Below are 12,043 nucleotides of genomic sequence, written 5' to 3'. Positions count from 1 at the left end.
CGCAATAGTTTCTACATCCATTCCTTGTCTTCATACTTGATCTCAGTGTCGATCCGCTGCTCAAAATCACAGAGTGGTGGAAGGGTCTGTAAAAAATGCAATTGTTACAAAACAAAAAAAATCATGCAAGATGTCATATGACACAAACATCAATTCCTCGCCATCTTGTTAATGCGGCGCTAACGAAGTGTAGGCTCAAACGCAAAATTGGAACACATTTAATACCTCTGCCTATATGTGTCCTCTTCATCAGACTTGGCTACCTTGCATGGATCGCCGCAAAAGCACATGGGCACTAGAACACCACTAGGGAGAGGTAATGGGTCGAAGGCATTTTCGGTCATCCGGCCATAACTACAATTTAAAAATTTTTGTTCTAAGAACCGAAAGCAATTAACGTTAAACCCTACACCTAGGGTTTCCCATTTGATCCACAACAATGAACCCATATCATAACAACGTGCGTTGAGGTTACTTTGGTTTGGTAGCTTTTCATGCCTTGGCATCCTACGGTTGTATAATATAAATAATAAAATTGTATGAAACCCTAAGTAATGAAAATTCTTAAGTTGAAAAATCCGACTAATATATACCGAATCGATTTGAAAAAAAAACTAGGAGGGAGCGAGGATACCTTGCTCTCAAAGATCTATGGATCAAATCAAAGTTTCCAAGGTCCAATATGCCGATTCGTTAGGTAGGGCGAAGTGGGTAGAGAAAAAACCCGAGAGGGAGGAGAAAGAAGAGGAAGAAGGCTTGGGCAGGAAGGTTGGGAGCCGGGTTAAAACACCACCTCAGCGCCATAGATCTTGGCACCGTTCTCGGCGCCAATAACCACGGCACCAAGCTTGGCGCCAAGCTCGGCGCCAAGATCTACGGTGCCAAGGTGCCTGCCAAGTCACCGCCACATCTACGCCGAGCCCAAGACCTAGGCGCCAACATCTATGGCGCCGAGACGTGTAAGCTCGGTGCCACCAACGATGGCGCCGAGCTAAGGGTCCAGATTTTGAAAGCATACCTCCAAGGGTATATTTGTGAAAAAATTCAAAAAAAGGCTAAAAAAACAAAAAATTAGCTCAACATGCTTCGCATGAGGAGAGCACCTTTTTTCTAGCTTTGCAACTTGCTTAGGGACAGAAATCTGTTGAGGGACAATATTTTGCAATGTTCCTTCATATTGTGGGCCATAACCAGCGCTTTAGAGTTATCCACCAGAATTGGAGGAGGTCTATAAAGACAGTGAGCAGATATTTCAAAGAGGTTTTGTATTCAATTAGTGAAATTAGGCACGACATGATTAAGCCTCCATCTTCTGAAACTCCACTTAAGATCACAAACAGCACAAGGTGGTACCCTTACTTTAAGGTAATTATATTGGCACATACTATCTAGGTTAGTGAAACATAAATGAGTGGATTGCAATGATGCTTGTCATGAATTGGGTGTCATGTAGGACTGTGTTGGTGCTATAGATGGAACTCACATCCATGCTAAAGTTCGAAAGGACATGCAAGCTGCTTTTAGAGGTAGGAAGCACTAAACTACCCAAAATGTACTAGCAGCTGTTGATTTTGATTTGAAGTTTACAAATGTGCTGGCTGGGTGGGAGGGATCAGCACATGATGCAATCATTCTAGCGGATGCATTAGAACGCCATGACGGTTTAAGGGATCCAGAAGATACAAACTAACTGAGACACTTAAATTAAACTTGGAAATGCATATCCTAAGGATCCTTTATTTACTATTAAGGATGCCATAATCTTAGTCATGGCTGTTATCATAATCATTTTAGTTATTAAATTGTTGTAAGAAGAGGTAACCAAACCTCCTGTATCCATTTGAACTCTATTATACCTCTATGTGGTAACCTTACCATGACTAGAAAGAGGTAACCAAACCTCAGCTGCATGCAGCCTAACAAACAAACACACATGCAGCCGAGTTTGAACTGTGCACGTGAAACCATGAAACCAAACACCATCCCTGTGTAGCCTGCCTGAAAATGAACGTGCAACCAAACACACACTCATGTATGCCTAGCACATGGCCAAGGGGAGCCTGTCCTAGCGGTGCGAGGCATGCTAGCCTACCACAGGCAACCAAACACGTCCTTAGTCGACAAGCTAAATCGGTCAAGCCCGAGAGCACAGGCAGCACACAAGCTCTGGCGCCGCACCTCTGGGAATCGAGAGAGGAAGGGCTCACTGCGCCGCCTCACCACTAGGAAAAAAGAGAGGTGTGCGCTGCTCACAAGAGCGTCAGCATCCACCGTTGGGAGTGCCAAGATGGCGCTGCTGAAGAATTTGCCTGGTCTGTGGTCAGGTGGCTGAATCTCCTTGATTGCCTGCACCGGCCAGTCTGCTTATGTTGGGTTTCGCGGTGCATTCTAGAACTGCTAAGCGTTGTTGGCACATTTGGAAATGGAGAAACGGCATAGTCGACGGGACATCCTTGACCACAACATTGGCGGCCTGCAAAAATGAAGCTTATCTTTGGGGTGTCCAGTTGCAGCGTGCAGGACAGAACGAGTCCCGGAGAAAAATTGGGTGCGGGAAGGCCCCATGGTGTTTCCGTGTGACCTACTACGGACTTGTTTAGTTCTGAGATATAAAGTTTGAGGGTGTCGTATGGGGGTGTCGCATGAGGTGTTTGATATTAATAAAAAAATAAATTATAGAATCCATCAGTAAATCACGAGATGAATTTATTAAGCTTAATTAATCTATCATTAGCATATACGTACTATAGCACTTTATTGTTAAATTATGAACTAATTAGGTTTAAAAGATTCGTCTCGTAAAGTAGTCGCAATTTGTGCAATTATTTATTTTTTTAGTCTATATTTAATACTCCATAAATATGTCTAAATATTCGATGAATATGGCGTAAACTTTTGGGGAAGAACTAAACAAGCCCTTAACATGCCAGCAGTGATAGGTGGAGGCGAGCCGAGTGCCGTGGTTGGACACACGTGGTCGTTCTAGTGGAGGAGCGCACGGAAACACCGTGCAGCCTTCCCGCACCCAATTTTTTTCTCGATTCCCACAGGCGCTCGGTATTATCTAGCGCAATGTAACAGCAACACTTACTAGCGGCTATTTCAAACAAACCTTCTGTAACCTTACATGGTTGTTTAAGAGGCACCTATAAATATAATACTCCCTCAGTTCTAAATTATAAGTTGCTTTGACTTTTTTTTTAGTATATCCATTATGTTATGGATTTAGATATAATAATACGTCAGATACATATAAAAAATAGATGAACAAAAAAAATCAAAGCGGCTTATAATTTAAAACAGAAGGAGTATATGGGACTCTCCCCCCCCCCCCCCCCATCGACTTATAAAAAAAAGATGGCGCTACTCACAGGGACATCGAGCTCCGTATTCGAGGTGTATGTTGAGCTCCACGTAGGAACGTTGAGCATCATGGATGCTGGTCTCCACCGCCTAGGGGTTGAGTCTAGTGTGTAATTTTTTTTTGAACTCTCACCGGGGGAGATAATCCCCACCATGAATATATATTGATATATAGAATCAACAGCCTCGTTTTTAGGAAAAACGAGGCAAAACCCTTTCATCCAGTTAATTTTAGAAAACCGGACTAAAACCCTACAACAGCCCCAGCGCAAGGGTGAGCTTGTGGCATATCCACTAATAAGAAAAAACAACAAGTACCCAAGCACAAGGGCGAACGGTGGCACAACCACAAGTCCACAAAGACACTAGTAACAGGAGAAAATCACAGCACGAAGGCACGAGAAACTCTTCAATGATGCCTCTAGGGAGGTGAATGACGCAAAAGCGTAATCATCGTCACCCAAGCTAGAGCTTAGCAAGGCTTTTGCCCAAGTCTTGTGCCGAGGAGCACCGCAAACGGCCAGGATCCTGCAGGAAATTTTTCAGCGATGCCTTCAAGAAGGAAACTCCGCCCAATGGCGTCCCTTGTCGCTGGCCCAACCTATTGCTGAGCTGAGCTTTCACCCAGAACCTTCACAAGAGTTCACGCAGACTAGGCAAGAAATAGCATTGTTGCCTCATCTAGACTACAGAGCTAACACCCCGACGCCGCCACTGCCACTACGAGCACATCCATGGTCAACATTGTCGTACTACTGAGACAACTCTTTGCCCTCCCCGACGACAGGCACTGGGGGAGCGAGGGCGCCCACGGACACACAGCCCACCGCCAGTTCGCCCACGGCCGAACTGTGTGCACCGCACACGCATGTGTAGAAAAAACTGCTGCCAGGACACCATCTATGCCCCGGGAACGAGAGGACAGCAGCGGTCCACCAGACTCGGATGCGAAGTCGTCGGATCCGGCGTAGGGACACCATGGTCACGCAGCCCCACCGCCAGCATGCCTGCGGCCAAACCACGAGCACCTAGGACCCTACACATGCATAAGAAGAAGAGGCACCGGCACCACAGAGCATCACCACCAGATCTAACCGAAGGAGGCGGCGAGGCCGAGCAGACGCCCGTCCTCGTGCTCCGCCGCTTGGGAGCACCGCAACGAGGAAGATCTAGGCCAAGCTAAGGTGGAGTCCGGACACCAGCTGTCCGTCACACCGCACGAAAACCAAGCGCCTGGCGGATCGACGCACGAAATCCGCTGGCCCGACCACCGCTATAGTACACAATGCCTAGGAACCAGCGACCTTGAGGACGTGCCTTCTCGTGCCTGCCAGAGAACGGCGAATCCAAGCCCAGAGGGAAGGAGCGCTGCGCCAGGAGGGTGGGGCGCTAGCCGCCGCCTGGCCACGCTAGGCCATGGACTTGCCCTGTCGGCCGGGGGCCGACGAATCTAGGCCTAGGGGGCCCAGACCCAAAGCCTGAAGGAGCGCCATGTCGCCGACCGATGGCCACCAAGCCACGGCGGTGCTAGTTCGGGAGAGCTCAGATCTAGGTGCGTAGAGCTCGACGTGCCACCCATGAGTGGATCTGCCATACACCATCCTCCGGCACCACTGGCCATGGACTCCATGGAGAGCAAAGAGAGAAGAAAGAGGAGGAAGGGAGTAGAGGGAAGGAAGAGGACGCTTGGCCGCTTGTGGTCGCTGGTTATCGCTGTGCGGATACTTTGCCGCTGTAGTTTGCTGGTTGCTCTGCAACCATTGTTCGACTGTCATGGCGGATGCTTTGCCTCTACCGTTGTGTCAATGTTTCGAGTCACCAACTAGTAAATTTCTAGATTGTGCGTCTAGCTCGGATGGTGTGCTCGGAAGACACAAGGGTTTATACTGGTTCAGGCGGAATGTCCCTACGTCTAGTTCGGTGTTGCTCGTGTTACCGGCACTAAAAGTTTGTAGTAGGGGTTATAAACGGTCGAGAGAGGGACAGGGTCCCAAGTCTCTAGTGTGTGCATGTGCTGCTAAGGCATGTAGATGTGTTCTGATGTCTTAGGCGTCTAAGGCGTATCGAGCCATGTTCAGACCTCCTCCATGGGGCGTCCTGCATCCCCTTTTATAGACGAAGGGGAGAAAGAGGGAGAAAAGTCAAGGAGAAGAAGGCCTCTAGGACCGTCGGGTCCTCCTTTTCCCTTATGCGGGTCCCACCGATGCTGTAGATGATGATAGGGATGGCTCCACGCCGGGCTCCTGTTCACCGCTGGTGCCACACCCCGGCGTCATCAGCTGGTCATGGTGTCCCATCCCATCCCGACGGATGACGCGGCGAACCGACGTGCCGGTCAGCGGCCGTACGGAGTGTAGGCAGCATAGCAACCACACGTCCATCACTGTTGGTGATGTGGATCCCCTGGAGTGACATGTCGTGGCCATGGGTCACAGTCGAGATGTGCCTTCTCCCTGCCTGGTGCCAGAAGTTTGACCTTGGGTTGTACCTTCTGACCCATAGTGGTTGGCGGCGGTATGGGCTTCCGTCGGGCGAGACGGAACCCACGCCCTAGGGATCGGGTAAGACGACTCCCGCTCCCTTGGGGTCAGGCGACGCGGGGCCCGTGCCCAAGGGGTTGGGCTACGTGGGGCCTGTGTCTAGGGGTCAGGCGAGACGGAGACCGCGCCCCTGGGTCAAGCGACACTGGGGCCCGTGTCCTTAGGGTCGAGCGAGGCGGGGTCCACGCCTCAACGGTCGGGCGACGCGGAGCCCACGCCTCAGCGGTCGGGCGAGGCGGAGCCTGCGCACCTAGGGGCCGGTTGAAGCCGTAGTCGAGCACTTGATTGCTCGGGTGAATCAGTGTTGATGACCATTAGCTCCTCCTCTTCGGGTACCCTGATATTGGCCCCCGACATGTTGTCTCTGGCGGATGCTTTGCCGTTGTCGTCGTGCCGGCTTCCTTGGTAGATACTATGCCACTAAGGCCGCTCTGGTCCTTTCTCTAGCGGATGCTTTGCCACCAATGCTGTTGGAAGCTCGCCTCATCGTCGTCGCGGTTTCGCTGCACTATAGGATACCACTGTGTTGTTGTTTTTCTATCATAGGTTCAGTCTGTTAGGTTGTTGAGGCTGAGGGCCTTTCCCTTCCGTTTTCTCTTGTTGCTGGTTATGTTATGTCCTTGGGACTGCTCTGGACAATCCTAGGATTACTTTTGAGTCCTGTGTAACTTGTTAAACTCTACTTTCTTTTAATGAAAAACGTACCTCATGGTACGGTCGAGAAAAAAAGAGCACGAGTGAGCCGCAAGCTTTTTGGCCGCTGCAGTGGGCCGCCACTGCCGCACGCCGGACGGCGGCAGCAGCGGCCAGAGCCAAGCACGACGGGGTTTGTGGTGGCGGCTGCGAGTCACCCCCGGGTCGTCTCTGGAGATCTATCTAGAGAGAGAGAGAGAGTAGACATGAGATGAAATGTACTCTCAATGTCCCTAAATATTTGTCGTTGTTGGTTTGTGTGCCAGTAAGTTTGATTAGGATTTATAGAAAATATATCAACAACATTTGTATCTCTATAAATATTTTTTTATAAAAATATATTCAACGATCTATCTAATGATACTAGTTATGTACCATAAATATTAGTACTTTTATATAAATTTAGTCAAAGTTATTTTTTGGAAGTGAGAACTACAGTTAATATGGGATGGAGAGAAGTAGGAAACAACTAGGAATCGAGGAGGGAAAGAGTCGAAGAGATAAGTTGTTGTGGGGCACTTATTACCTACGAACTAGAACGATGTGCTTATATATATAGAGTCCAATCACAACCAGAATTTTAGACTTCTCCTAGTGTGGTGGGCTTCTCCTAGTGTTTTACCATTCAATTTTTAGTAATAAACTTTCCCTATTAAATACCTTCTCGTGAGGATTCTCATGTGTATGACTAATGGTAGTATTTTATTAGTACTTAAAAACACTAGGAGAATTCTATCATTTTGGTAGTGAATCAAATGACGAATCAGAAATTTGTTAAGTCTTTGGAAGCAGGTTTCAAGTTTTCAATTTGAGAAGGTTGGTGATGTTGTTTACAACTTTACATACTTGGGTCAGGTTCAGTATCATCATGCTTGTCGAAACTCGAAACCGGGTTATCTTTGTGCTTCCTAGTTCAGCTAGTTGGGAGTAGCAATTGCCACAAAGTTCTGTTCGTCCTAGTATTTTCATTTGAGAGAGGAGAATTTTTTTGTCTGAGACTATATATAAAAATCAAAGGCGCTAGTCAATTACTAAATCAGCTTGAAGATCTACTCCGGCTGTTTTGTTTAATCACATTGCACACATGATGATGTAACAGCGTACTGTTCACATTAATAATGGATATATAACCCGTTAGTGCCACTACGTTCATAGGAAGTCCATATATATCTGTAATACCTCTGCATGAGGCCAGGGAACAATGCCTCGCCCACTATGCATTTAGGACAATGGTAAAAAAGAGAGCTTGTTCCATCAATTATAAAGTTCTTGACCAATCATATATAACATATTGTCCTATCCTGGCAACTTCGTACTCTCTCAACTGATACCAGCTAGGGCCCATTATTTGCAATTATACTACCCAAGCAATGCAAGTACACACTTTTACACTCATAGAGAAAGCTTCCACTCCAAGGACAAATAAGGTTCATGACAACAAGTCCACGTCCCATTGTCCTGTAGTGGTGGAATACGCTCAAAAGCATGGGTCCTATTCTTTAGGCTGGACTTGGGGTCAAAACTTATAGTCACCTTATGAAGTTGTGTGGTGCTTGTGAGCATGGATTCCATGAACCAAAGTTCACATTCAGTTCCCGCCAACCCCATAAACTCTACTTCCTCGAGGTGAGGCAAGCAGTAGACCACATGGGAATGCCAATTGTCCTGATGGTTGCATAAGAAAGGTGAATCGAAATCGTTATCCTGCGTAAGGACAGAGGATGTTAACCTGATTCAATGCAATGAAAAGAAAGGAAAACGAGCTAGGAAAATTTTACTGAGAAACGGCTTGACGACAGAAATAACTAGCTAGCTAGGTATAGCAGGTACTAACCATCCTGAAGGTGCAACATATGCGAAGGTATTTGAGATTGCTACATTGTGCTAAGATATCTGCTATGCCAAATCCAAATGAATGCAGATCATATAGAGAAACATGGACCGTCAAAGATGTCACTTGAGGAAGCTGCGGAATCCGACCTTCAATTATGTTAACATACTGTTTTTCTTGCTGGTCAATTTCGAGGTCAAAGTAAAATAAATAAATAAATTAGACACATGGAAAACAAAACATTGTATACTAATAGAAATATTAAACTTGGAAGTAGTTTTCAGAAACTGGAATAACGAGAATTAGCTTTTGTTCACTCCAAACCAAAATAAGAAAAGGTTTTCCCCATATTGAAAAAAATTACATGTTGATGCACAAATAATTGAGTTTATCATTATATAATATATAGTGTTGCACTTTGATGCAAATCAGGCACACGTAGCACAAATTGAAGTTTAGAACAGGTTCAAGTAGCTCAAAAAATAACTGATCAAATTAAATATGTGAAGCCATAATCCGGATCCATGGATCACTGTTGGGTTCTCACATACCATCATGACGAAGACGCCATATCCCAGATCCACGGATCACAACCGGGTCCGGATTCACATAAAAAGAGCAAAATTGTACGTTTGTAGGAATCAAACCATGACCTCTACTTTCTAATTAAAGTGCCCATAATCTTCTATTGCATGTTTGACACTGTAAATGATATCAAATAAAAAAGTTATTAACTACGAAGTTGTACATACTTCTTTTTAAATTCCAAGTAGTTTCTGCTTCTATCTAGAAAAGCCAAAATAACTTATAATTGATCTGGTCTCCATCGGAGATTTTTATTAGGTCTGAGAATTTATATAGAATATTTAGACATCTAAACTATCTCAAACGAAAAGGTGGTAAACTACAAAGTATAAAGTTTTAGATCCCATCGAGCCCTATAATTTTGATATAAATTTTATCTTCAGGTGCCATAATATGAAAAAAGTTAGTTATGATTTTTTTTTTTGGCAACAACCAGCTGTATAGCTTGGTTTTTCCTGTCGGGCATAGCCACAACCAGCTGGCAGTGATTATCACTGCCGTTATTATTGCTACCACTGTCAGTTGTAACCACAAATTGTCAGTGATACACTATAGTTGCAAAAAGCATCCGACAGTGTCACAGTGATAGTGGCAGCAATAGTGTATACTCCATATATTTATGTGGTAGACTGGTAGAAGTGGGCATCTAGTTGGGCTCAAACCGTCTTAAAAAATCTAGCACCGCTATTCTAGCGCTGTGGACACTTTTGATTCCTATATATGGCCCTTTTATCCCCTAACTTTTTGTTGTTTTCTTTTGTTGGGCTGTTGTCCCGCTCTTTTTGACATTTTTTCTAATAATAATATAGTTACTTTGTGTTGTATTGCACTTCCTTTTTTTTTAATGAAATACATGATTGGCATATTCTAAAATAATATTTTATGATATAAATACATATTTATCTACAATAGTATGAAACAAAAAATATAAAAGAATAGGTTAATATCACATGAAAATGGTACCATAATTGCAAATTGTAGTTTAATTCAAACGTTTCCAAGAAGTTATGAAGCATAGGACAAGGCATGTTAGGTGTTCCACAACACACTAAATTTCAAAAATCAAATTTAATATGTTTGTATTATGTATATATGAAAAGGTTTTAAAAAACGGGTATATTATTTTGTTTGGCTTCTTTCTACTATAATACATAATGATTGAATTTGGTTTTGAAATTTTGGACATATATCTACACACTAATACTTTTGTTGACAGTATGTCCAGTTTTAATTTGTGTGAACTTGTGACTTGCAGCAGTAATATGCACCACACCATATGGAAAACCCTGTCTAGCGCTATATCACATATTTTTATATATGACACTAATTATCATTTACTTTGTTGTGACTTTTGTTTTTAACTTTATATCATTATATATAGTATAAATTAAGGTACTTTAGCATGGCTTATATTGACCCAAAATTTTAAATAAATATGGTGGACAAACATGCATGGTGTGCAATATATAGATGTAAGCACTGCAGGATGAGATGCATACCTCGAAGACATAAAGATCCAGGTCAAGGCATGCTGCTGCCGTACAACAACGGAAGAGACTAAAGGTGCCGCCGTTTGTTTCGTCGTAGCATCCACCATAATAGTCTGCATGTGAGGTCAACTCAACCCTGAGGCTCCGAACGCACGGCAATTCTCCATCAATGTCAATTTTACTGTAAGGTTGGCCATCCAAGAACAAGAGCTCCTCCAGCCTTGGGGCTGACAATGTGAGCTCACTAAGGTTGCCATCCACCGTGCGGAGAACACGGAGGCGAGGAGTCCTCAGCCTCAGAATGTCCGGCGGGCCAATCACTTCCTCCCACGATAGCTCCAAGAGCTCCTCGGCCTTGATCAGCAGCTCCATATCCTCTAGCATTCTACTAGTAGGAAAACTAACCTCTCTCAGGCGCAGCTTCTGCAATCGTGGACAGCACACCGACGACAAGAGGTGGGTAAGGTGGCCGCTATCCACGGCGAACTCCATGCTTTCGAGCGTAAGGTCTACGAGCGACGCGAACGCCGCTGCCGTGGCGGGGAGGCTCACTGTTGCACCACCGAGTGCCAAGCGCATGGTCTCCATCCTCGGTGACCTATGAAGGTCTTCGAGGATCATCACCGCGTACTGCCCCCACGAATTGGCTTTGATGTCGAAGCGTTCTCTGCCGGCGTGGTGCAGTTCCAGGGTGAAAGTCTTCACGTCGTGTTGCACGGCATCCCGGATCCACCTCGGTGCGGCGGCTTTGCTGACGACGGACGGTGGCAGGAGCTCGTGCGGCGTCTCGAACGAGATGGCCAGGTGCTGGATGGCGGGATCCGTCTGGGCGCCGCGGACGGCGATCGCACTGTTGATGAAGGAGGCGAACCGTCGGGCGCCCTTGTCTCCCGAGAACACGGGCCTGCTGCTGGAGGCGAAGCGGAGGGAGCTGAAGGCGCGTCCAGAGGCCGCGCCAGCGCCGCGAGAGCGCGCCCGTGCGCAACCGCGTCCCCCGCGTCCGGCAGCAGCTCGAGGATGCGCACCAGCACGTCGTCCCCGAGTCCGCTGATCAGGTCGGCGGCCCCGGCAGACGCCCGTCGTCGTCGCTTTCGCTCCGACCTGCTGCGTATACCCATCGTGTCTGCTGCTACTCTGCCGCCGCCGATAGGATTGATCTATGTTTTCACGGCGTACATATGCTTCGGAAAAGAAGAGATCCCTCGAGACGTGGAACGCAAGTCAGGCGACCAAATTCGATCCGAGCGTCCGCTTTCCGTATGTGCACCGGACGAGGCTGGGCCTGATATAAGAGTTCCGACCCACCTCAACAACCTTGAGCAGTTTTAACGATAGTTTTATCGGACCTAACGTCACATCAACCATCCAACGTGGCGCCACACGTCATCAGCCATCAAAGGTAAATCGGACTAATATTTATAAAAACTGTCCAAATTTTTTTTTTAAAAAAACTATGCAATAAAAATTCTAAAACTTGTCTAATGTTAAAAACCCATTGAAAAATATTTTAGCTTAGAAAATATGAAATCAGTTTTTTCCCC

General features: G+C 46.0%; 1 protein-coding gene across 1 annotated transcript; it reads right to left on the bottom strand.

Moving 5' to 3' along the window:
- Positions 1-7,604: 7,604 nt before the first annotated feature.
- On the bottom strand, positions 7,605-11,706 carry LOC136497780 (uncharacterized). Its single transcript, XM_066493639.1, has 3 exons — positions 10,512-11,706; positions 8,431-8,607; positions 7,605-8,300 (listed from the first exon to the last, which is right to left on the bottom strand). Exons 1-3 carry the CDS (start codon positions 11,121-11,123, stop codon positions 7,989-7,991), a joined length of 1,101 nt encoding a protein of 366 aa, XP_066349736.1. The 5' UTR covers positions 11,124-11,706; the 3' UTR covers positions 7,605-7,988.
- Positions 11,707-12,043: the final 337 nt, after the last annotated feature.

Source organism: Miscanthus floridulus, chromosome 12 (assembly GCF_019320115.1).
Source record: "Miscanthus floridulus cultivar M001 chromosome 12, ASM1932011v1, whole genome shotgun sequence".
Lineage (NCBI taxonomy): Eukaryota > Viridiplantae > Streptophyta > Magnoliopsida > Poales > Poaceae > Miscanthus > Miscanthus floridulus.
This window is presented reverse-complemented; position numbering and strand designations above follow the sequence as displayed.

Coding starts and splice junctions, on each gene's coding strand:
- LOC136497780 (XM_066493639.1), bottom strand. CDS start 11,123: ATGATCCTCGAAGACCTTCATAGGTCACCGAGGATGGAGACCATGCGC. Junction 8,608..10,511: donor TGGATCTTTATGTCTTCGAG/GTATGCATCTCA, acceptor GAAATTGACCAG/CAAGAAAAACAGTATGTTAA. Junction 8,301..8,430: donor TATGTTGCACCTTCAGGATG/GTTAGTACCTGC, acceptor GTCCTTACGCAG/GATAACGATTTCGATTCACC.